The sequence below is a fragment of the Haliotis cracherodii genome, unplaced genomic scaffold (genome assembly GCF_022045235.1).
Source record: "Haliotis cracherodii isolate W230 unplaced genomic scaffold, xgHalCrac1.p SCAF_1, whole genome shotgun sequence".
Taxonomy (NCBI): Eukaryota; Metazoa; Mollusca; class Gastropoda; order Lepetellida; family Haliotidae; genus Haliotis; species Haliotis cracherodii.
This window is the reverse complement of record NW_027266264.1, coordinates 5,155,305-5,183,163: the sequence shown is the minus strand read 5'-3', so window position 1 is coordinate 5,183,163 and position 27,859 is coordinate 5,155,305. Positions and strand designations below refer to the sequence as shown.

At 38.0% G+C, this 27,859-nt stretch overlaps 2 protein-coding genes across 2 annotated transcripts in view; one reads left to right on the top strand and one right to left on the bottom strand.

The window, feature by feature from the left end:
• The window catches only part of LOC139471689 (putative molluscan insulin-related peptide(s) receptor), a 42,300-nt gene extending 18,423 nt beyond the window's left edge, over positions 1-23,877 (bottom strand). Inside the window, exons 1-8 of the mRNA XM_071254148.1 lie at positions 23,206-23,877; positions 21,090-21,608; positions 4,377-4,552; positions 3,641-3,842; positions 1,832-1,930; positions 1,495-1,642; positions 889-1,097; positions 442-565 (exon numbers count right to left, since the gene is read on the bottom strand). Of these exons, the coding sequence (XP_071110249.1) occupies positions 442-565; positions 889-1,097; positions 1,495-1,642; positions 1,832-1,930; positions 3,641-3,842; positions 4,377-4,552; positions 21,090-21,608; positions 23,206-23,353 (1,625 nt within the window). The 5' untranslated portion in view covers positions 23,354-23,877. The remainder of the gene's footprint in view (positions 1-441; positions 566-888; positions 1,098-1,494; positions 1,643-1,831; positions 1,931-3,640; positions 3,843-4,376; positions 4,553-21,089; positions 21,609-23,205) is intronic.
• Positions 23,878-24,556: 679 nt separating this feature from the next.
• Positions 24,557-27,859, top strand: part of LOC139459047 (uncharacterized) — a 56,208-nt gene continuing 52,905 nt past the window's right edge. The window contains exon 1 of the mRNA XM_071240492.1: positions 24,557-24,695. The gene's annotated coding sequence lies outside the window, so the exon portion shown is untranslated. The remainder of the gene's footprint in view (positions 24,696-27,859) is intronic.

Below are 27,859 nucleotides of genomic sequence, written 5' to 3'. Positions count from 1 at the left end.
TCATGAACGAATCATATCATTGTCTAACACATATTATTATGATTGTTTCAGCTGAATGAATTTTAGCCTTGAATGAAAGAATCCATGAGATTTTCTAAGCTTTGATTCAGTTTCCCTTCCCACAGTATTTGGAGTTGTGAAAAGAAGATAAAAAAATAATAAATCGAGAAGTTATATTTTCTGCCTCTTTCCCCTAAAAAAGTACTTTTACACATAAAAATATCTGATTGTGTTGCTAACCTTATTATCAATGTTTTAGATTCATAGACAGTGTGGTTGTCTTTCTTTCAGATTTGTTACAACCAGTTGAACCACCAAACAAACACAAGTCACAAACCAGTTTCTGACACGATCAAGAAAATATTTGGTTAACAATCCACAAACCACTGACATGGACAATTTGCCTGTTCAGGGGACCTTCAACCATAATTGAGTACTTACGCTTCCCTGTAATTGATGACATAGCTAAGCAGCTGACGACTATCAGCCAGTTTAAACTTTTGCCAGCTGAGAATGGCAAAATTTGGTCCTACGCGAACTTCAAGATCCATCTTTTTCACAGAACCTGCGATCCAAAGTAAATAAGTGTGTGCGGTTACATGCTGAATGACAGTTAACTGCATAATATATATACAAAACAAGTGAAGTAGGTAAACAGTGTAGTTATAATGTTACACAAAGTAGCACAATTGGGATGTTGTTTCAGAGACTAACCTTAAAACAAGAGATGCCATGGAAGATGACACAGGCTTACACAAATATGCAGTTCCAGTACATTTTGTCACGGAGGGACCGATTATTCCAACCAAGTACACACTAGTGTATGAGGAATTGTCTACGTAGTGTTCTTATCACATCACATATATATACCTTGTGGATGATACTTACAAGGAATTTGATCTCCATTCGTAAGGGGACTAACATCACTGTCTGTATACTTGACATTAATCTTCGTTAGGAAATCTGTAATTTTGTGGTAGCACAGTTTTCGATTGAAGTGGAATGCAACATCACCAGCTTTGATGGAAATATTTGAAGACACTTCTTTTGGGAACAATTCTTGAAGATTGGCATTGTCCATTATAAGAAGACTGTAGCTGCAAACACAAAGGCAATATATATTTATATATTACTGTTGCCTAATGTTAAACAGTACAGTTTATAATATTCTTGTGATATACTCTGAATAATGGAGAATAGTTTGTCATCAATGTACACACTTGTGAAAGTGAGCCAAATGGATGTGGAACAGATAAAACAAACAAGTTCAACAAAAAACTATCCATGTACATCATCTAAGGTGTTGGACAGTGATTGTACAAATCTTGACGATTATAATACTCTCATGCTGTGAATGAAATTAAAACTTATCAAACAAACACACTGCATACAACATTCAAAATTATGCTGTCTCTTACGTTGTTGTCTAAATTAAGTCAACAAACACTCAAACAACTGAAACATTTTTATGGTTTTGCAATTTCTTTCACTCACTGGGTATACTGCTTCTTGTCTCCATGAATAACTCGCAGATTCTTGAAGAATCCTAAAGACAACAGAGCATATGAACGGACGATCTTGATGTACTCGGTGACCTCCTGAATCTGTCCCAAACTAGCTTCAAGCTCATGCCCAATATTACCTAGAAGTGAAATATCAAAAAAATCAATGGCGGAAAACAACACATTTGATGTATTATGAATATTAATTTAACAATATACATGTATATTTGAAGGAAGGAACAAATTTAAGTTCATTTCAAAGCTTAGGTATACATGAAATCCATAACAATTTTTGAAAATGATATAGAAAAGTAGTAGACATGACTCACTTCCACCCATGATTTGAATCTCAAGAGGACCCTTGATCTTTGTGCAGCCTTTCAGTTTTTGAGCTGACTCAATGCTGTCCACAGTCTTTCCCAAACACTCTGAGGAAAAAAGAAGAATAGTTTAGCAAGCTGTTCCTCACAAGCCAAAGTAACTGACATTGTCAATGTTTAACAGCCAACCCAGCAGTATCCAGGGGACGCCGAGTGAACGATAGGTGCATGTAAGCAACCATGGTGCCACAGACATTCCAAATGGGAGCACCCTCCTTTCTGGAAAGGAACAGAGCTACCGAAGGCACTCCAGATGAGTGAGTGAATGAGTGAGTGAGTATGGTTTTACGCCGCTTTTAGCAATATTCCAGCAATATCACGGCAGGGGACACCAGAAATAGACTTCACACCTTGTACCCATGACAAGAATCAAACCCGGGTCTTCGTCGTGACGAGCGAACGCTTTAACCACTAGGCTACCTGACTGCCCCCACTCCAGATGAAGAGGTATGAGAAAGTACACAGCTAGTAAATTCCTCAAAGCAAGAAATACCTTCAGTCGAATCTAAAGACATAGAGGAGTCAGCATCAGCATTCGGAAATAAAATAGAGGCTCTAGATGCAAATTGTGTCCTGAATGATATGCTATCACTTTCATATGCTATCATTTTCATATTTCAAGTGCACCCTCCTTTTCCAAAAAGTTGGATCTGCTCTTGAACAGGCATGTTGAAGTCAGAATGAGAGGGAATGTCCCCAGACTACCAGCACTGAACAACACTGTTTAAAATCGATCATTAGAAAAGATGTGTGAAATGTGACAGTTTAAGTTAAGAGACTGGACTGCACAATGAAAACTAGTCATTTCAGACTTGTGGTTTAAGCAAAATAAGTAGATTTTGGATGGTACCCAACTTGTCCCAAAGCATGGTTAGATGTCACACTAAAAATAAAATATGTCAAACCTGATATCAATGAGTTTCCAATAGATTTATATTTTGCGGCAATGACCAACTGTTATCAAAATTGTCCTAAAGATTTTTATCTACTTATTAACAAAACGGAAAAATGTCCTATCGAACATTTATAAGAGTAAGACCAAGAAATGAAGTAGATTACTCTACAGCCATATATTTGTATATGTCTGTAGCATACTTCCTGTCAATATGATGAAAAGTCACAAGCATATTTTAATTAGGTTTCTCGTTCTGCTAAAAACAGTGCCACAGCACTGTAGCTCATCTGGATATAGTCAACAGTCTAAAATGTCAACAAAGACAAGTCACTTAACAACAAAAGTTGTTAACTGTTTTTGTTGATACTTAAATATTTTCTGCACAAACACAAAACAAAACAAAATATGATAAAATGACATACATGAACATGTTCGTAATGAGAAACATACGTATCGAAGTTCAGTCCCTCAGAGTCAAATATGCACATTTAAAATAACTAACACACCCACCCAAAAAAATCATATATGTTGAGACACACTACTAACTACACCCGTGTGAAATTATAAATCCATTTACCAAAAGAATGAGTGAGTAATGGCCATAAATAGCTTTTTAAAAATGGCTGATGAGGTGGCCATATCGAAAAATTGGATTTGAGCATGGTACAAGTGCAAAGAGTAAGGGCTATAAATAGTGTTTTTTTCAATATTGTGCTGTGGAATCCATATTTTGTGACACCCGACAAAAAGGCCATGACAAAAACTTCAGTTTCAGTCAGGTGAGATAAACATTAATTCCTTATTCAGTCACATTTTAACTACTGATAACCTGTGTGTAAAAAAATATCAGGCAATTCTGATACCTTTAGGGCAGTAGTCTTCACATTTCTTGCACAAGGTTGCATCTTTTTCATCAACACTGTAACCATTTGGGCACTCTTCCACACAAAGACCAGGGGATGGTGTATTGGTGTTTTCATGGCGAATAATCTTCCAGTGGTCCGCCACTGCCTTCCTACTGATGTTAATGCATTCTCTGTCAAGCAAGCATCTCCTGTTCATAAACTGTAAAATGGAAAACACAATAGATCAATCCTCTTGTGCTATCTGCGTGCAGCATGGATATCTTTTACAGTGACTGAAGTTCAGTTGCATTCATGATGTCCCAGACAAGACTACAGGATAATTTAATTTTGAATACTTTAAAATACTCAAATCCCTAATGGCATGTACGGTGACAAAACAACATGCCAACTTGTACATTTTAGCATAAGGAAGCTAGTTGCTGGAAGAGAGGAAGAGACCCTCTGACATCTATGATCTACCAAAGTGTACAGTTTGCTTATCTCCTTAGACACTGCTCATTAGTCTTAAAGGACCAGCCTCAGTCCCATCAGCATGTGAAGTTTCTGTTCAATTTGTAACAGTTATATATTCAATAAGTAGATAATGAAACAATCTTTCTCAACAATCTATTTGGGATATTTTCAGAATATTGTCATTCTCAACAGATCATGGCATCATTAACAATAAAAACAGGGAAACTGTTGAATCATCAATTTCATAAGCTATAATGCTTTTTTGGGTAATTCAACTCACCATATAAGTCTCTGCTGGACAGGCAGGCTGACAATGTCCATTGTAAGTAACATTCCGACAGGAGATACATTGATTCATTGCCGTCCCTCTGCATCCTCCAACACAGTACTCATGACAGCATGTACCAGTGACTTCATTGCAGAAACCAGCTCCATACCTGCTTGGGCATTGACAGTCTGCAAGAAAGGACAACTAATATTGTTTCTGTTCCTTTCATACTTTCACTCACAACTGGTACAAATAGTTCTGAAATCAGATTTTGGTTTGGTTTGTTGTTTAGCGCTGCAGTCAGCAATATTCCAGCTATATGACGGCGGTCTGTAAATAATCAATTCTGGACAAGACAATCCAGTGATTAATATCATGAGCATGGATACACGCTATTGGGATCGATGACATACATCATTTAAGTCAGTGAGCATGACCATCCGATCCCATTAGTCGCCTCTTACGACAAGCATAGTCGCCTTTTACGGCAGGCCTGGGTTGCTGAAGACCAATTCTACACTGGATCTTACCGGGTCTTCTGACATCAGAGCTCCAGTTCAAGTATACATGTACTCTACTGCAGTGAATAATGCACTAAACATGCTGAAGTGTGACATCTCCTTATTGTACCTTTACATAATATGTATCACTGTTGTGAGCTTTTCGAACAGGTGATACATTGGAGCAGCTCATGTACATGCAAATTAAAAGTCACATGCAACTAAGGTAGAGTTGTGTCCGATGAATGTCCATGAACATCCAGTGTCAATATAATTGACAGTGGTAAAACTGCTGAAAATATAAGTTTTTGATCATGTTGATAAAGTGATCATTTGAGACAATCAAGTTTGACACTTGACAAATAAATGTTGGAAAATCATATACAAGAGATAGATATATGATGGGACCCATGAAGATCCGGGTTATAATAGGTCTTCAACCAGAGCTACAGATAAGCTGCGTATTTGCGTAAAATACCCCCCAAAAATATTCAAAACATAATTACTTTCAATTAACTTGCACATAAAACCCATGCATTAAATGCAAAACTCAAATGTAAATACCCAATGAAGCTAACTCCAAAGCAAAATTACAAGCTAATTTACTTTTCAAGTCAAGCCTTTAGTTTTAGAACCCTTATCATGCTTATATATATATATATATATATATATATATATATATATATATATATTTCTGAAACATTATTTTATTTTTTTGAAATCTCAAAATGTTAGCTCATTTTGGGAAAAACACAAAAGAGTGATGAATAGATGAGTGAAAAAATATTGGTTACTCAATGAGAAATGTAATAACCCATATAAAGTAGAAACCTTCGAGTAAAAACTCAATTGCTCAAAAAGTTATCTGGAGCTCTGTCCAACCCATGTTTGTTGTAATAGGCGACTAACAGATCGGGTTGTCAGCATGGTCAGGATCGCTGACTTGGTTGATACATGTCATCGTATCCCAATTGCATGACATCAGTCACTGGATTGTCTGGTCCAAATTCGATTATTTACAGACCACAGTGAAATAGTGGAAATAATGCTGATTGCAGAGTTGAACATCAAACCAAAATCTTAAACCATCCTCATTTACATGTGGTTGCTGAGACTTAAAACAATATAAGAATTGGTTCTCAGGCAATGACGTTTGAAAATATAGTGCAGGTGGGCGGTGGTTTTATATGTTGTGGCTTGTTCAAACTAGTATGTAACCAAATAAACAGTTGTGTATCATCAAATCAACCTGGCAAAGGACCTCCCTACATAAACAAGCATACACACACTCCTATTGCCACCATGACCATAACACAAGATACACAGCAAAGCAGAGTGCATGTAAAGGGAAGTAACTGTGTGCTATATTGGATCCCATTGTCTTTAAGTATTAGGATTATTATATTTTTTTTAAAATGGAAATAAAAACGAAATGTGCGGCAGACTTTATGATGATGAGAACAAAGCCTATTATTTTTTTTAGCCTTAATAACTAGACAAGCTTAGGCACACATGTGTCAGCATGGTCAGTGCAAAATATCTCAAGGGGCGGTCGGGTAGCCTAGTGGTTAAAGCGTTCGCTTATCACGCCGAAGACCCGGGTTCGATTCCCGACATGGGTACAATGTGTGAAGCCCATTTCTGGTGTCCCCTGCTGTGATATTGCGGAATATTGCTAAAAGCGGCGTAAAACCAAACTCACTCACTCACTCACACAATATCTCAGCCATTTACATGTATTATTGCATAATCATTTGTGTCCAGAGAATGTCAGTAACTGTCAATGGAGGATAGACACATAAGGTTCCAAAACAAGTTTCTACTTACATAATGAATGAAATGACCTGTCCATGCAATCATGAGCAAATCATAGGCCCAAAAATGTTTTTTCATAATCTTACCCAAGGCAAAATCAATGATAGTTTCAGCATTGTTCATGACTGCAGCGTTAGAAATTGGCACTAGTCCTGTAGTGCTTGCCAAACTGCCCAATAGTTAAGGTATCATAAGGACTAGTAGAAACTTGCCATTCATAAGGGTTTTGCTATATGTTATCATTATGAGGACTAGTGGACTAAAAATGTTACTTTCTACTGCTGTGACTGACTGACTGACCCATTTTGACACTTGCAGCTCAAATCGTTTTTTATTACATCTTGAAACAGCTGTTGAGAAATCCATATTAAACATTAAAAAAAGAAACAGATGTTTCTTCGTATTTTGAGTTCAAGAAACATTGCAACTAACATCAACAAACCATCTCTGACAATTCATTTTTGAATAAAAATACAAAAGAGAACCATAGTACTTACTGACCCACACCTACTGGGTCTGTGTTGCCTGAAAGTACTCCCTTTTTCACATCAGGGCTCTTTCAATTGATGTGGAAACAAAGGGGAAGATATTCATGAAGAATGTGATTGTCCAAGTTGATGGTTTATTAAATTTAGTTCTAAGGGCATACTTTTCTCATGTTACCATGGTTACTTGATTTGGAATTTTATCTACATTACCTGAATACCAAATATATTTATGATGAAGACAAATAATCCTTCTTAATCTGTTAATAAATAAATATAGAAACATTGTACTGAAAGAATCATTCATAAACCACGGTACACTATTCAATATATTGTACACTATTCAGTACTGAAAGAATCATTCATACACCACAGTACACTATGCAATATATAGTACAGTATTCAGTATTCTCACAAATGATTCCATCTTCTATACAAATGAATTATAGAAAACTGCAAAGCAGATGTTGATACCTGGCCAACCATATAAAAATATCTCAAAGTGTTTTGCAAGGTGAGTTGAAATCGGAATAGTTCGCCATTGACACATTTCTGTGAGTCTCCAAAATTACTGACTACTGTTGAGAAGTCAGAGACTGATATGTAGTAGAGTGTCAATACTTAATAAACTTACTGTACTAGTGGATGGAGATAATAAACGAATGTTGAGTCTCAGTTAGTTCACAAAATAACCTACTTCTCTAGTTTCTCCTATGATCTAGTGAAACGGGAGGAATACGCCTATTATTATCACCTTGACTGATTAAAAAACACATGAAATAAAATGACTAAGTCAGGACTAAGCTCAGTGTCAAGATTTGTGCTAATTAACAATGTACCACAAGCTAAAACAGGCAGTTATTATTTCTCATCTTCAAGATCATATTCGTTTTCTGTTCCTGCTGCCTAGTGCCATTTCTGCCCGTAACAAACACCAGGCAAATAATCAATAACTGTTTCACAACATTCACGCTTCCCTCCTCCATGCTAGCCAGCCAGCTTCAGCACTGGTCAAGGAGTCCTCCGGCTGGGTCATATAACTTAACCTGATTTTACAGCTCACTGCCAGACAAACACATTCAAACAGAGCTTCGAAACACTATAGCAGATCTTTGAATCAATCAACAACCATTTGTTCCATGTGTACACGTTATCACATACAATATCGATAAGACTTGGCCATCATATAGCTGGAATATTGCCGAGTGTGGCGTTAAACAACAAACAAACAATGATAACACTTGGTCAGGTAGCTTTCTGAAATATTTTTGAATTGTGTATGTGACCCTTCACTTGAGGAGTTGAGCTTTCACTTTGTCAGCAGTCTCACTTTAGCAATTAGTCCAAGGCCAAGGTATAGTAAATACTAGATATCAAAAGTCCATATATTATGATCAACATTTCCTTAAACTGATTTTAAGAGAGAAAAATGAGCTCAAAACTGACGAGTAAAACTATTCATACTAGAAGATATGTTTTGAACACAAACTGACTCACTCAGGCTCACTTCTAGAAATGATTCCTTCTCATAAGGCATGCACTGGCCACTCGAACCAAATTACCTGTGAAGTGGTAAATATTTTTCAGGTGACAAACAGCAACTGCTCAGGACGTGCATGCTTTGTCATGTTCATGTCAGGAGGAGAAATAGCCCTGAAATACCTCAGTTACAGTACTCCCAAATCTGGGACTTACATGGGCTATCTACTGTCAAGGGAAAAGGGTCTTTCAGTATTAATTTGGAGTGAGTGAGTTGGGTTTAACAGTATTCTGGTTATATTGGGGCGTGTCAGCTTAATGTGGGAGGAAAGCCCGAAGTGGTGCAGGTCTCAGAAGTTTACCACTTCGGTGAAACCAACAAGCACGGACATGGTGCTGACAAACCTAGAAACATACTTGGGGCAAACGTGGATTCGAACCCACAATCATAGGTTTCTGCACAGCGAATCACAGCGCCTTAGACGACTGGGCCACCTGTGCCCCTGTACTAATTTGGAAGGTACAAAACCCTGATCACTGGCAATGATTGGGATTACATTGGGGCACGATTCCACATTATCCCAATACATTCCCCAACCTCGCAGCTTTTACAACTAATGTGACAAAAATTCCATTACAACTTATTGTTTGCAAGCAACCACACAACATGTACAATCATGCAAATACATAGGATACTTTAACTGACAATGGGTATATAAAATGCCATGTACATGTTGTATCCCATAAAAGACACTACTGATTTCATAAGTTTATCATGCATTATATTGTGAACTAACTACATTATAATAATGACATCCAAAAGAACTTCAGATGAAATGGTACTTTTTTATATTAATTTCTGATACTTCTGGCATGAGAAAGACTGAATGTAGTCTTTGTAGTCAGCAGTTCCCTTATGTTGAAAATATACATGATATGAATAGCCGAACTGAGCCCCTGGAACATGTACAGATTACAACAAATGAACCAGACAATGAGATAGCAGCATCACCTAACTAGCAAGAGAATATTATCGGTCAATTGCTGTGCCATTGGTACAAGATAAATACAAAGTGATTGGTATGTCAAATATGCATTTCATCATATTCTTTTAGACAAAGGACAACACAGAATCTTTAAATTCGGAGACATTTTCATTTTTCAAACAATATTTTGTCTAATACACTGGGTCGGTTTTATTAAAACTCCAGTTTAATGCTATGACTTTCAAGCATGCCTGCTATTTTACCTGTTTGTAAACATGATGTGGGAAAACCCAGCTGTCACAAGCATGTCAGCCATTTCTAAATAAGTTCTACCAGTTTACTGAGGTTGTAACCAGGTACCATTATCAAGCCCAGCCATCATCAATGTTTTTCAGGTATTCACAGGTGAAGTATTGTCAATCTGACAATCATGGCTGAATACGAGTCTAGGAAACCTGTTCAGGTAAAGTCTTTGATAGGCATTTAGAAGTCAGAAGAACATGAATACATCACACCTTTAATGGGTAACAACTTCATTTTATTCCTTTTAATGGTCAGGTTGATTAAAACATTTAAGATTTGTTTGCTTGTCTGTTAATCATGTATATTGCTCTATGCCATGCTATGCTTTAATCAGCGATATTCAAGCTACCATTATATTTGGGCACGGACAGGTAACTCAGCATGCTCATGTACTCGGGTCGTGTGGGTACTGAGTAGGACCCGGGTACCCACAGGACTACCCCCACCCGTGGTTAATCATTTGATATATTGTTTAAAGGCAAAAATGATCCAGAACAATGTGAATACACTACAGGTCACGAATGTTCACATTTCTTTCTGGCTTTTCACGCATTCCTTCTGACTAATATATATGTTTAAATAAAGACAAGGCTTCAGTCAACTTCAGTTGTGTATGACCAGGTTGTGTTATAGTATACCTTAAAACATTTTGCCAGGGCTCTGGTAAAGAATTCCCTATCGGACAATTTGTACCAATCTCTTGAGACCTACAGCAGGTACCGTAATAGGGTTGGATAATAGGGAGTTGGGTACCTAGGTATCCGGGCTCGTCCAAGCCCTACTGTATATCAAGGCAGTTTGTAAATAATCAAACCACTGTTTGCACTGAGAAATGTACCATGCTATACTGACGGTGAAGCTTTGCACCTTATGCCACAGAATCATCATCTCCACCCCCTCCTAACATTGCCGTACCTACCGTAGATTAGCTGGAATCACAGGAACATGTTGAGGATTGGGTATGTTTATGGATGAAAGGATAGTGACCTCAAGCAACATATTGATGCATATTAAAGCATTTTAGTCTCATAGCCTAAACAGTCTATTGGCTTCATAAATCAGTAGATATTAAACAAAGACTATAAACCAAAGTTGAGCTTACATGGCCCAAAGAAATGCTACTAGATGCAGACTTTTGGATTAGACCTAATGTAAGGGAGATGCCGAATGAATTATGTCCTGGTGAACCACATCAGTGTTATACACTTAAAATAGGACATATTTGGTTTTCAAAAAAAAGGAAACATTTCTTGGGCATCAGTAAGACTCATCAAATTTCTTTGTCATCTGAAGTATACATTGTTGCCCATGCTTGACAGCTGACATTGTATTAACCCCCTGGATGCCACAGGGACATAAGTTGAGTCCCCCCTCTTCAACCTTCAGTAGACAGTGCAAAATGTTACACTGAGTTGCATTTTCTCCTACTTTGAGAGATCCATTCATCTATTTGCTGCATATATTGGCCAATATTTTCAGAATATGCATTGAAAGAATAATGTAGCAAGAATTAGGGAATTAAAAATAGTAACATTAAAAAGAATTGTTAAATTGAAAATTAAATGGCAAAGTTTCTGTTATACGGAACACCATGATTAACACAAACTCATACTCAACAGTATTTATATGCATTTCTGACTTACTCTCTTGGTTACAACGGAAAACATAAAAGATAATAACAACATGCAGATTGTCCGATTGTTTCTGCTTACTTACATGACACATTTATGTACATAAGATTTCTAAGACAACTTAAAAGTCCCCCTCTGAAATCCACCTTGAAGGGGATGCAAGTTATGTGAGAGGTAGAATCTGATTGGTCAATAGGAGGGATATCACCCATAATAGCCACTGGTGGCACTACAATCGAGCCCAAAAATGCCAGCCTAGTTAGGCAAGGGTGACAACTGGACTTTCCCTTGCCTTGGGAAGATGATGTCATACCTTTACACAAGTGTAAGAGTGAGTGAGTATGGTTTTACGCCGCTTTTAGCAATATTCCAGCAATATCACGGCAGGGGACACCAGAAATGGGCTTCACACATTGTACCCATGTCAGGAATCAAAAACCCGGGTCTTCGGCGTGACGAGCGAACGCTTTAACCACTAGGCTACCCGACCGCCCCTCACAAGTGTAAGAAGATGTATGGATTTAGTTGTTCTTGCTTGAAACAAAACTTGGAAGGACATCAAACATGGACTTGGGACCATTCTAAACCTCTATTGTTCCTTATAATAGAAATGTCATTTCCATCTAAAAATGGTTATTGCTACAATGTAATAAGCACTAATTATTCACTTGTTCAAAAATAGGGACAGACAAGACCACTTAATAGTCTTAAGTCAGTAGTGTACATACCATGGGACTCTCATAATTTGCCTTTATTCTCGATTATTATGCATAGGACACACTATTTCGCATCCAGTGAGACAAATGCTATTTAAACTGTACATTTACACCAGTTATACCATGTATGGGATGTATACAGTCTTCCCCATTACCAATCTCAAGTTTTCGGGTTCCAGTCGATTCATGTGACAGCCTGTCCAGTCATACTATACAATGCTACATCAGACTTTATTATCATGATTATTACTCTTTACATAAATAAAAAGATTATTTCTTAAAAAAACTTCACGTAGAAATCCTTGCAACTGTCAGGACACAGATTTGATATTTTCTGCATCAAAACCTTAAGATGCCAGCCCAAATGGAGTCAAATCTGGGATAACTGGAGTCTCAAATTACTAGAAATTAGTAATTTTCAACAATAATAAGCAATCATTATTAGCATGTCTGACTAGTTTTGATGAAGGTAAATGATTCAATATCGTGATTATCTACTGGCAATGTTTGTTGTACAAAATTCAGAATATATTTCATTTGATCGTATGGCAGAATTTGGTTAAAAATATCATTGAGATTCTGCCAAATTTGTAATGCTGGGCATCTCTGCAAACCACGCATTTTTGCATACTGGATGCACATCTATGCATTAAAAATTGCCTGATGGATACGTTGTACATTTAAAATTGTGTCACTTTATGAATATTGACCTCTACATGTGCATATTAAAGTGTCATTCAGGTGCAAGTCAGGCAGTGTGGGAAAGTGTCATAAATTAATCATGTTATTTACTGTACAGCAGTGAAAGTCAGATCATGATTATAACACACATTGGATCAAGACCTCAGGATCTCAATATGTGCATATTACTTGATACATAGTAAACACAGAAGAAGCCTATTAACACTCAAATTAAAAGTCATTTCTTGGAAATCAGTCGACGTCATTTCTTGGAAATTGAATATCCCATCTCCCATTGTAGGTTGAAGAAATAGTTACAAAATGTGGTACAAATCTCAGTAAAATCCTAGATATTTTTTATATTTATATACTTATCCTGCATTACATTTTCATGTATCTACTGCTTGTTCTTGACAGAATGAAGAGCTGTGTGAGGTCTTGCTGAAGAAGAAGTTTTTCCAACTGGTTGTGTGGCTAATCCCATCACACGACAGAAGTAATGACGTCACGTATCACCACATTACTGCTGAAACATCGTGAAACATCGTGAGGAGGCAGCTCTGCGATGGTTGAGCCACTTAAACGATGTTATGCAGGATATGTATACAAACATAAAAAATATCTAGGATTTTACTTGATTTTTAATTTATCCTGCATTGGCCCTTAATGCATCTGCATCTGACGGTATGTAGGAGGGCATACCTCCAGATGTGATCTTCAATAAACTCTCCAAGCAGCAACTGTGATGTCCGGCATCAGTGGACCATTCCTGTCGACAGGGAAGGAAAGAGTGATGTCCAGGTACCATTGCAGTAATAGAAATTAAACGGAGTTTAAAGTCTTGAACTGACGTACCATGACAATGAGGGCAGCATGTAATCTTTAGTCTGGGGTGACAGGCACTGTAGAGGTCGGTTAGTATGGGGTGACAGGCACTGTAGAGGTCGGTTAGTCTGGGGTGACAGGCACTGTAGAGGTCGGAAGGTCAGCTCTGGACATGTGGAAGTGTCAGAGGCGTCTTATGGCAATGACCAGCTGGGCAACCACAAAAGGGCCAAAGCTGTGTATACGGCTTCTAGGGCGACATCTCACAGGTAGTGGCTGGTGAAGACTGTCCGAACGCCAGAAGCATCGATTCATAATGGCATGGGTGGAGCAGTTGTGAAACGCCATGGCAGAGGCGACCCCCCAGATATCATGAGGGTTGTTGCCTCTCAGAGGATACAGTCCTCATAAGCTTGAAGAAAGATGGCGTGACGTTGTTCTTGACAATTCTTGCAGCATTGATTGAAGCATCGCAGCGCCCACACTGGACATGGTAGAAGTTCCTATTCACCTTGAACCCCCACTATCGAAGTCAGGGGTGGAACTGTAAAGGATTTATATCAAGCTGTCCTGGGAGTTGGTTCTTGGCTATGATATCCCAGCACAGCCCAAGATGAATGGCCCCATGCGCTCTGCGCTCAAATCTAACACAAGTGATGTAGTTCGCTCACATGTGGCGCTGTTGCCAGAGCCAAGAGGAAGACCATCCTAAGTTGAGGCTTAAAAGGCGCACCTCTCAGCAGGGTAAGGACCACATTCAGATCCCATGCCAGGGTTCTAAGGGTCATGATGGACACACAGTCAAAGAATTGGGGTGATGAAGGGGCAGGGTCCTTGGGTTTCTCCCATCAGAAACTCCCGGAGGAGCACCACTTGCCATCACAAAGGCCCCTGGTAGACGGGCTGAGCGCCAAGGTCATTGCTTTCGCCGTCCTTGTCGAGTTACCCTTAGGGCTCTATGTAGATGGACCAGGCATGAAGATGTAACCTGTCTGGTGCAGGGTGGGGCTGTTTGCTGTGAGGGTAGATCAGCAGATTTGGCCAATCTGGGAGTTCGAGGAGGTCAATGACGGACATCTCCTTGAGATCCATGAACCAGCCCCTCGCACGCCACCAAGACATTAAAGTCAGGCCAAAGTTTTTGGTAGACCTGATCTTTTGAAGGACCCTTGGAAGGAGTACTGGAGGTGGAAAAGTGAGCGCTTTTTGCCCTTCACAGGGGACTGTGGATCAACTGCCCAGGCTTGTGGATCTGGCACTGGTGATATGAAGGTACGGATCTGAAAGTTCTGGCTGGTGGCAAACAGGTCAAGGTTGGGGTGGCCAAGGTGTTGGCAGACAAGAACGAAGGCGTCCGGATGGAGTTTCAACTCTGTGGGAGCTACCTTGTCTGGTCTTCAGAGCGTTCCAACATCTGTGAGTGTGCTGGACCAGAACATGTGGACCCAGCCGATATATCAGAAGTAAGAATCAGAACGTATGTTGAAACAGGGCGTGAGTCGTCCCCTGATGGCACAGGCAGCAGACCACCATGGGGTAGTCAGTGGAGATGGCGGGTTGAGTGTACCGGAGGCGCTCCTGCCAGTGTGATGTAGCTTGAGCGCCTTCAACTCCCAAGTTGTTGATGTGCCAAGTGCGCTGGACCACGGCCATGAGATCGTCTGGTCCTCTAGATGCGCACCTCAATCTGTAGAGGTGTCTACAAACAGGTGGGGCATCAACGAATAGGTGGGGTGTCGACAAACAGGTGGGTCACCAAGGATAACTCTGTGATGAAAACACTTCCTAAGGCATTCAACTCTACTGTCGATCAGCTGAAATGACTCCTGACGTGGGGGGTATAACAATGGACAGGCTATGTAAGGCGCAAGGAGCTGTTGGATCGGAGGCAATCGTAGTCGATCTCAGCTCATCAACTTCAGGAGAGTCTCTGACCACATTGTGCCTAGACGATACATGGAAAATTGTGTTCGTCAGCAAACCAATGCCAAAATCCATGTAGATGAAATAAACCTGCTCCTCAACCAATCTCCGAAGCATCAACATAACGGTTAGTGGGATGTCGAAGCTGCATGAAGTAGTTAAGGCTGAACAGATGGAAAACTTTGGAAGGAATGATCGCACAGTACAAAGTAAAGTGATCATTTCTATCCCCTGGTAGTCGTAAAGGCACTCCTGTTCTTATATAGAGGTGACGATGAAGGGAGGCACACCGTAACTCTGTTGTGTAGTCGACGGAGCGCTCGTAGGAAGAATGATATAATTAACGATGTATCTTGTAGATCAAGCTGAATGTATAAAATACCTTGGTCTAAATGATCGTATTCTACCAAGCAAAGTGATCATTTCCATTCACTGGGCATCATTTAATCCCTAGGTGTGTACCCGGAAGCATATGATGAGCAAATGTCGAATCGGTTGTGAAGTTCTTCAACTTTGGGTGCAGATCATGTGCACCAGAAGCCAAAGGAAGGTACATTCTTCGAGAGTATTATCGCCTTTTCTGAGGAATTGTTCAGCTAATGTTGATGAATTTAGACAGGGAGAATTGGCGGGAACTTTCACAGAAAAGATGAGATCTCAAAACAGGTGACTGTTCTCTCTGATTAACAGCAGTAATGTGGTGATACGTGACGTCATCACTTCTGTCATCACGTGGGAGCTGTCTGATAGGATTAGCCATACAACCAGTTGGAACAACTTCTTCTTCACCAAGGCCTCACACAGATCTTCTTTCTGTCAAGAACAAGCAGTGGATGCATAAAAGAGTAATGCATGATAAGTTAAAAAATCTATTTCTCTAACAAACTTTATTAATTAACATTCTACTATTATTTTACATGTGTAAGGCTTATTAGTTAGTTTGCAATTAGAGCCAATAAATAATAAAATATCTAAAGAAATGCCTCACAACCCAAAAATGGGATGTGGCAAAATTTGACCTACATCGTGATTATTCATCTCTACTGTTAGTGGCTGCCAATCTTTTTGTTGACAGTCTACCCATCTCTGACAAGTTACACGAAGCAAGATGAAAACCCTGATCTAAGAGTAAGATGTAGTTCAACATTAACCTGTAAGATTTAATGGGAATGAACCTGCATGAACGTGATTGCCAATGGAACGGGAGTATGGCTGAACAGCCATTTGCAAATTGCAGACGAGCCAGCATTTTTGTGACACGCAGGATTGGATTAATTTTTGTGACCTGTCAGTGTCAAGATTTCACTGCATTCGACGACAGCATGTGAAAGAAATTTGACAGTTGTGGCCCCCACACAGTGGCTTGTGTATGTTTTGCTTAATTGTGCATGTTCTGAAATGAATTTCATCCAATTTGATAAGCTGTTGTAATGTCAGGACATTTGTTGGTGAGTTTCAAAATTGTGTACATTTTTCAATAGTTTTATCTACATTGACACTCCCATTTTCACCTAAAAAACTCGAAAATGTCGCATTGCTGGAATAAAATTATCTACTGTACCTGTCAATAATAAACTTACACGGTAATAACTGTGCATAACCGATTCCTATACCAATATTCCTATTCCGATGAGTTTCATGAACATACCCTTGTGCAAGAACTGTCACCGAGCGTGAATTACGAATTTTGAACTATTTCTGGTGGGCAAACAGCAAGTTGGATTTAGATTTTTTAGAATATACTACTATTCCTTTACTTCCAGAGTTGTCCATTAAACTTGAAAACTGTAACTTAATAATTCAAATGTAATTCATAAACATCATGAATGTCAACAGTGTTTTCAACTTCTGGTGACATTTCTGGCGTCTGCACATGGCCAACACGCTGCCTTCTGCGTGAAATAAATGACTTAATCATTGCTAATTAAACAAAAGGCTGAACATGGAGCAATAGTTGTCATATACTGAACTGTCACTTCTAATTAATTGAATGAAAAGTCCATATTGATAAGATTTAATTAGATACAGTCAGTGACCCAGTCTCTGATACGGTACACACCACAGACGGAAATAAGACAGCGAAATTGATGAACATGATGAAAGCAGTGGAATGTAAGTAATGTAACTGTCGCTATTTTATTTCATCATTTTGAATATATAAGTTACAATCTAAACAAACATTGTCAAAATTTGATAACTGCTGATTGTTGTCTCCTGCATGCCAACCAAATGAACAGCTGATGGTGGTAAACATGCCTCCTTTACGATCTATAACTGCTGTCACAAATAATTCCCCGTAAAGTCGACAATGAGTACAAATACATAAATATTAGTGTACTTCCTCCTAAAGTAGACAATCAACAGAAATATAAGTACTAATGTAATGTTTTGTTAACATGGTTAATACTACTAATGTTTCTAAATCTGCGCAGTGGAATAATTAATGTTCGAAAATGGGATATCAAAGGATATGTCGATAGAATCTTGTGACATTAATTGCAACATTATTCGAGTCACAGTTTCCAATTTGTGAAAACGAAATATCTCTGAAAATTGGCATAATCTCATCACACGCCAAAAATCCCATTGCTTTTGGACCAGGGGAGATTTTCTCTAATAAGTAAAAAATTCCAGGATAATCCCTGCTGATGGACTTTCAAAATCCCCACACAGATACCCCCCACCCTCTAAATATTCATAATGTAATATTTTAATTTCATTATCATTTTGTTGAATGAGGAAATTACATATTCGCCATCAAACATGTCCCCAACAGTTTCATAAACGCTATCATTTGCATTCAAAAGATATGCCTTCGTCAAGTTTTGTAATCTCATCATAAAAGCAGTCACGGTTACGGCCTAGAATGGCATATCATTGCAAAAAAATATCTGCTATCAAGCGTACCATATTTCCTCTCTTAGGCACTCTGCTGTCTATTCATTTTGCAAGAGAGCTGGTGTGTATTAGAGACTGGCTTGTATTATAGACCCAGCTTCTAATACAGGAAATATCAATACAGTATACAGTTCATTTTGGTGATCAGCAGCTATCTTTTTAGGCTATTGATGCATTCATACACACATTTTTTTGTGTGAAAAGGCTTAATATCTTAAAAAGAGGTTTCTGCAGGGTTAGAAACTAACAGTTTTCGTCCACTAGTCCTTATAATGATAACATATAGCAAAACCCTTAAAAATGGCAATTTTCTACTAGTCCTTATGATACCTTTGGTTACTGATTTTCATTAACAGACACCCGCACAAATGCCGCGATACGATGAATGCCGCGGTATCACGAGGTCCGAGTATACATGGAAAATGTCAGAAATAACATGAAAAAATGGTGATAACTGGTCGCTAGCTTTGACGTGTACACTTTCAAGTGTATCCAGTCCAGAATAACATGTTGACATGTTTTAACTGTTCGAAAATAGGGTATGTGAAAATAGGAAGGTGGATACCTCGATGCACATGCGACCCGCCAGTCAAGACCTTGGGTGGATTGTGGTCCCTCTCGGCAGTGGATGATTTTACATAGCGCTTTAATTACTTTCGCGGAGGTCGCGGGTGACAGCACAGCCACGGTGATTGAATTAATTAGTATCAAGCGCTTCACTGAGTACTGCTGACCGCACCCGTCTCGCGTACACGTTATGTCTGCGACTGTTTATCATTGGGCAATTTGGCTAGGACTATAGGACTAGTGCCAATTTCTAACCTCTTCTTGACTAATCAGAATGAAGCATTTATCAATGTCATGGTAGAATTTATTCTGACCTAAGAATGCACATTTTACAACCATATTACATATTTTTGTGTATTACTTAACATGCTTAAGTACTTATAGTTATAATAGCTTGATCAGTACTTTAGGTGCTCCAGAACAGTATTGTCAGTTACACATATCAGATGCATAATACCTGTAACACAGGCATGCTGCCTCATCACTTGATTAAACTTGACGGGGGAATGAGTAATGCAAGTTGCTGTGTCTTGCCCTCACTCTAACCCTGGCTCTTATCACAACTAAAACCATACATACCAAAAAAGTTCATAACCAACAGATTTTTACTACATCGAACTGACAGGCCATGTGTCAAATGTATGCAAATATGGCTCACAAAGTTTTGGACATGCTGTGCAATACCTCCAATAAAGCTGCAGATCTTTCAATGCCACAAATATGTCACAACATGTAACATAAAATGATATACATGATATAGTTCCTGATTTTTATGCTTTACCATTTCACTTGGTGAGGCTTTAGATTATCAACCCACGAACAGAGGTCTAGTTTAGTTCTTCAGTGTTCTTTATACCTACTGATCGCTAAATTGTAGTACAGCTTCTTTCCCCATGAAGTATACAATTAGACATGTTGAACAATGATGAATAAAGTTTTTAACAAATATTTTTGCCAATGATGCTTGTTTAGTTATGGACTAACCAAAGTCATGCTAACAGCAATGAATATTTATGAGCATATCAACAAACTAATACTTACAACATTTACAGCTTGTTTGAATATTGAATGGCCCAACACTACACTAACTTTAAACATGTTTAGTTATGGCAGTAACGTTGACCGATGGGCCCTGATAACGCTACTGAAACTAACCTGCCTTCATTTCAACTGAAGTCCCACTTGTCTGGACAACGCAGAAAATAAAAACAAAACAAATTTCTTAATTGCACAATGCACCTATTTAGAGCATGCCTGACGTGTATATAATAATAAAGTTTCACAAAGAAATATTAACGAAAAGTGATACACAGAGAAAATGGATGTCGCCTATTTGTATATTCCCTGCAAAACTTTGTTTGGGCTGGAGAATATTATTGATTTTTGGGCACGTCACAAACCAAGACAGTCCTGTGGACACGCGACAGACATTGGACAATGCAAGAAAACACCAGCTCTCCTTGTTTCTGCAGCCCAGGTACACTTATAAGATTAGTTCAAGCAGGCATCTAAGAAAACTGGCCTTGCTCTGGTGCTGGTTGAAAAGTGAACCTGGTCCAACCATTCCTGTATCCTCGGCTAATGAACAATCTCATCAAAATCAGATCTTTTACTCCAATGCGTGAACATCTGAGGACACCCCAAGAAGAGGTCATGCTAGGTGAACTTCCTGATCAGCCAACCACTGAACCAGCTTCAAAGGTTCTAAATCATCAGTACAAGTGAGTGAAGAATTCAACCCTGCACATCTGAATTCTGCATCTTAAAAAACAAGCCAAACTACCTTTACCCATAATGAAGGCAGTGCTTATCATCAGATGCAGAGAGGTATTGTGTCCGATTATAATGAGATTGGCAAATGTAAATAATATATCTTCAAAAATAATACAATAACAAGATTTAAGAAAACCACTTACTTAGATTTTTCTGACAAAATTCTGATGTCCAGCACCTGTTTTCATGGCACCCTTCAGGACACACATTAACACACTCCTGTTCATCTTTGTTCTCCTCAAAGTAGTGATATTGTACATCCACTGAGGTGGCAATTCTTGACCAATCAATTGTATCGATATAACACAATTTTGTATTCTTTTGCAATCGCACGGCTCCACGCATGATGGTTGTCAAGCCAATCAAACCTAGAGTTTCTAAATCTTGCATTTCATAAGCAATCAAAGCATAATTGTTGAAGAGATTCTGTCCCCTAATCACAGCCAGGTTGGGAAAAAGAGTCCGCAAGGTACGCAATCCATAAACTCTATACAACAATAAATGATCCGTAATTTCCACAAGTTTTGGGAAGCTGTATTTTTCATAATCTAGGTGGGTGGCTTGGTCAATCAGAAGAATGTGCAACTGGCCTTCAATTACTGTGCAGTTTTCCAGTAATTCTAAATTTTTCACTTTGTTCCGAACATCGATTGAGGCACACACTGAAAACAGAAGAATAAAATTAATTACAACTTCAAACATGTTGGAATATTATGGGGTGCAGCAACATATGAAAATAATTGAACTTTAAACTGATCATGGAACAGAAGAAATATGCAAATAAGTAAACACATCGTATTTAACTATGTTTGTGTTGTTTTTTAATTCAGAAATTATGTGCTTACTATTTAATTTCATACTCCTACCCTAGATTCCTTGTTTGCACAGATTTTTAAGTTATTATTTTCTTAATTTTAAAGGTATTTTTATAAAGTATTTAAAAAACATTGTATTCAATTTAATGTATGTAATACTAACAATATAAGCCTGTTATCAGAGAACAACAAGTCACATCTACAAAGCCATATACTTTTTGCAGCCTTTGGGACGAATATCAGCCTCTGAGCTATCTTGATATACCCTTGAACAGGTATGGACAGAACAAAAGTTGTGCTTCCTGTGAAACTCAGCTATTAGAAGGGCTTATGAACTCAACTGCCTCTGGTCCATTTAACATTTTACCTCCCAAAGGTCAGTGTTCATTTTAGGTACACAAATGTAATGTACTTGATCATGTTCATGAGTTTTAGGTTGTCACAAAAACATTACTGTCAGTCAGTGCATGGTGCAGTATCTGAACAGAGATTTTGCTGCAGACAAATGCCACAAGGACATTTCCATGATTTTAGCAAATTTGGATAGGACATTTTGTACCATCACCAAAATTGAAAAATTTCTTCAGGGTATATTGATACGAACCAGTCAATGTCGAAGAAAAAGAAACATTCTGAAACCCTATGATCAGTTGTATTCTAGCTGTGATTGGTATGTTTAGAGAACAGGTAAATGATCTTCACAGTATTAACAAATAAAGTGTAAATACATTTGTTATTCAATACATTTTTAAAGGGAGATTATACCACATTGTCTAGCGCACATTTTCAGTCCATGCCCAAACATTGGCATTTGTGTGCATAATGTGTGAAGCTGTGACATCATCGTAATGTGGGTAATTTGTAACTGATATAATGAAGTGGTATCTCAATGACTTCTGATTATCATATCAAATTGTTATTGACAAATGGCCCTGACCATAATCCCACTTGACATAAGTAATGTCAGTCAAGAAAGACAAATAATAATTGTTCTGGATTTGTTTATAGAAATGCTTCTTTTTCAGAACATGATTACTTTTCCTCTGATTTTGAGGAAAATGCTTAGAAATGCATAATAAAAACATTATGCACTTAAAACATTATGAATATGTTTCAAGATTTTAAAACCCTTTCTTACCAGCAAAGACAGTTACTGGTAACATGTTATTGCACTTAGGTGCCAAAATAATTGCAACTTACATGCATGCATACATTTAATATCTAGGTCTATGTTGACAATGACTTATATTACTAGCAACAGCAAACATGAAAAAAAAAGAGAAAAGAATTTATTTGCTGTTGAAGTGCTTACATTAGTCCATTATACATCAGTATTATTGTAAAATAAAATACAATCTGAACTGAGTGCAGAACAAATACTTAGGCCTTTTCCTAATAGGTAAATATCATCTTTGGGTCACCGTGACCTGACAAGAACACTTACCTCCGTCCTTTTCCGCTGCCTCCCCCACGCCTTTAGTGAGTGAGTTTGTCGATTGGGTTTTACTCCCTACGACTTCAGACACTATGAACAGAATCAAACAAATGTTCAGTGTGCAAAGACAAAAGACGTTTTTCTTTTGGAAGGTCATACCGAGTCGATCAGTTATTCGTCAAAACAATAATATGAAGACGGAGCAAAGCCAAGCGTTGGAGGAATTTACTTCGCCATGGCGGGGTTTATCAATGAATGGCCAAATGCGTTGTTCGGCATACATGCAGAAACCATTCCCAGTGCATTTTTCACACGTCAACTAGACCAGCCAGTAGAATCTCCGATGTTCATTACTGTATCTTGTCCATGTAATAACCCTCCAGTCGACGATCAAAAATCCAAACTGCTTGCAAATTTTAGTGTCAACAACACACTGAGGGAACAAAAATAATCACACAGCCTTGAACTTCTGTTATGAAGTGAACACGACAGGCTCCAAAATGTTAGCCAGTATGTTGGTAGTAACACACGAACGGGTCCAATTACTTCCTGATTAGAAAATATACACTTTAAACAATCTTCTGGTAAGTGTAGATGCCACTTAAAGATGAGGATCAGGAAACAGATTCTCTAAAAAGGTCACACTCGTAAAGATGGACTCAGTGCAGCGGAAAAACAGACGTAAACAACCTCTCGCGCTGATTGGCTGGTATTCAATACTATTTCCCTAACACCATACTATAGACCTCGGCTTTTCTTCCAACTTGTTTCTCGATTGACGTTCCCTGGCTATGCTAAAAGGAATGCATTAAGTCACATCGTCAACCCGTTAATAACAGCCTGTAGTCCTCAGTGTGTATTATGTGAATAAAACTAAAACAATACATACAATTTGTGTACAAAGAGTTTTCATTGTATAAGAGCAAAAAATTGTCAAGAAAACACAGATATTGTTAAAAACTTTGTTTTGGATAATGGGTTTATTAACAACGTTTACTGGAGAGGAAAAGTCATTGTTAACATTGTAGCAAATTCGGGTTACGTTCAAGTATATCACAGTTTCGTTACTTTCAGAATATCGACCAGTTCTTTTATGTGACGAAATTAAGCGGGCACCTGCTGTCCATAACACGAGTCGCACGCACCTGCATATGATTACTGCCATTGGTTGCAAGCAGCACTTAAGATATATTTCAACACCTTGCAGATTACGGAAATAAGAAAATTAACAATGTATGTTCTAATTAAAACACACTGATTTTCATAGTAATTTCTGTTGATAGACCGACACACTTTGTGTAAAAGGATAACACGTATAAAAGAAAGTAGTATATTTCATAGACGGAGCTAGCAACCGATTCGGTTCCACGAGCCCAGTTGTCGGCTATCAAGGCCACACGTCATGTAATGTCTACCGCTGCTCCTCGTGTGAATGACTTAGCTCTGTCGCCCGGCGTCCTATTCAAATCTTGTTTTTTGAAAACAATGAACATTTAAAGGTAAAATCTCTAATGTTTTGACAATTTGCAAAGTATTCATGTTTCTTTTAAATATTGTTAATAAGTGTGATAGTAATAATTTCGAGTTATTCATACTTTAACAAGCATCATTGTCCTATATTGTAACGGATTGTGGTACTTAAACAAATGAAAGAGTGTACAAAAGTCACAAACTGAAAACATTATTTTGCATTATAACATAGTTCTTTTTAACATTAATTTCGTTGCAGGAATTAATTTTATAGAAGGTGGTTATGAATTACGTAACCCTAACCACATTATAAGAAAACACCAAACCATATGTCAAATTGATGCCTTATTTAGGATATTCTTATGATTACTTTTACTATGATTTTTAGATGATAACATAATTGTTTTCCAGTACCGAAAGATGTTTTTTGAGTATTTTTAAAGCTATCAACTGATGAACTAGCAGTGATTAAAATACTAAACTTAATGTTCTTTTCCAGTTCGTTTGAATTTTTAATATATACTCTAAAAAATAATTCTTAAACATGTCTTGATGAATATATAACTTAACATTCTGACTTCCATTTAGTAATGCTACTCTTTTGATTTAACTTCTCTCTTTCTCTTGGAATATATATTTGTAAGATGTCGGCCCTCAGATACATGTATGATAATACACCATGGTTCTAAAATGTACAGACCTCGCATTGTTTCCCATGGGTCTTTCCACACGAAGGGAAAGAAACCGGAGTCCGGAAACTTCTGAAATATTTAGCTTCACTCCGAAAAAGTACGCTAAATTATATGATTTATTAGGAATTTGGAAGGCAATTCCGTAGAATACTGAAACACTTTGTAAACGTATATTCATTTTTTGTAATATTTGGCAAAAAAGCCACTGAAATCAAATAAAGTTGTTCTGTGTTTTTAAGCATGATGTAATCAAAAGCAAAACTGTTGTCGTTCGGGTTCGATTCTCATTCCATGTGTTACCAGGTGGACTTGAGCACCAAAACACACCATGTCTGATGCTTGAAAACATGATTATGCGTTTTCATTGTATGTCAGTATATATCCCCCAAAAACAAAACTATATATGTTTCTGTAAATAACTTCTAACTGGCAAAGGTCCAAAACTGTCCTTGACTGTTTACTCATTACTTTACAATGACCACTACCGTGTACATTTTAATCAAAAATCGATCTAATTTGTTATTTTCAGTGAAACCAGTCTCAGTTATATCCGGGAAAACATATGTATAAACATGATAAACATATCCACTGACGGCGCTTGTTCAGTCAACACTGATAGAATAAATCAATAAATTATACTGGTAATGTTACAACAGAAGAAATCTAAATGGACCACACATAAATATATTACAGACAATATATCCAGAAACATATTTATATCTTAAATGCGGTCAATGACGTATACTTTATTAATATTTGGATGTTGCAACCATTATCTTCCTATGGAAATTATCTTCCTATGGAAATTATCGATAAGATTGAGAAATATTTCACATCGTTATCTTTGTTTAATAAACCCGACACAGTAGAGGAAGTCGTGCACTTGAAAAAATAGACGCAGTGACCGCTCACCCTATTACTAAAATTCAAGTACGATTAAAATGAGTAAATTTGTAACTTTCCAGCATAAATAAAATCGGAATCTTAAGAATACGCACGGATATTGAGTAAGTTACTCCCACCCAAACCATTGATATCCAATACATTCTTCTGTATAGACTAAGTTAAATTCGCATCCTCCCGGAAACCACCGGTGCCTATGGGTCCATTATTGTACGTACACATCTACAAATGAGTGTACTGCGGTGCGGTGGTTAAAGCGTTCGCTCCTCACGCCGTAGACCCGTATCAATGTGTGAAGCCCATTTCACGTGTCCCCCGCCGTGATATTGCTGGTATATTGCTAAACGCGGCGTAAAACAATGCTCCCTCACTCACTCACACACATATGAATCAATACTTTTGTTATATATTTTATCATATCCGTACACCCCTGATTCCGCTGAGAGTGGATATTCCGGATTAGAATTGGTCCCCAGAGTTCTATATATATGCTGCACTATCTTTATGCATACCTCTGCATTGAAAGGATCAATCTGTTTCTGTTTCTTCACTTTGGCTGATAGACCCGTGAAGATCCGGGGTAGAATAGGTCTTCAGCAACCCATGCTTGCCCCCCTGTGAAGATCCGGGGTAGAATAGGTCTTCAGCAACCCATGCTTGCCGTAAAAGGCGACTATGCTTGTCGTAAGAGGTGACTAAGGGGATCGGGTGGTCAGGCTCGCTGACTTGGTTGATGCATATCATCGATCCCAAATGCGTGGATCGATGCTCATGAGATCAATCACTGGATTGTTTTGTCCAGACTCGATTATTTACAGACCGCCGTCATATAGCAGTTATATTGCTGAATGCGGCATTAACAACAAACAAACAAACAAACTTTGGCAAATAGTCCAGGCAAAATAAGGGTTGACTTGGAACAATTTGCATCAGAGTTTATTTCACCACAATGAATTTCTACAAGGTCCCCTAAACAACATATTAATAGTCCCAAGCAGTCCCTAGCAGTCCCAGTTAGGGAAATATGTCTAATATGACATATGCAGGAAGATTTATAACAGGCAAGACCGAGTGATTTATTGGTCCACAAAGGAACATAGTCCAGACAACAATTGGATAATAAATTATTTATTTTTCAAATACATGTAAAAAATATGTTTTGCAGGGTTATACCAGACCGATGAATGTCAAGTGATGAGAATACGTTTACACCAACAGGCCTTGAGGGATCTCGGGTCAGATATCCGGCATAAACTGAGGGGCAAAAAAAAGATGTAATTCAAAATTGAATAAACTGTTGATATGTTTTTATCATGTCTATTTTACCACGCCCAACCTTCCACAGTTTGAAAAAAATAATCTGTGGCAAGGTATTTTGTGTAAAAACAAATTGGTCCAATGAAGACTGGGGAAAGTTTGTTGGTTGGTTGGTTTGTCGTTTTACGCCGTACTCAGCAATATAGAAAAAAAAAGAAATTAATTTGCAACCACACGACACCTACCACGTTTGAAATGTAAATTTGTGCCGAAAACAGTAAATGTGTTCATTTTAAAAGACAAGCTGTCTAAGATACCCACATCAGTTGCGTATTTAGCAA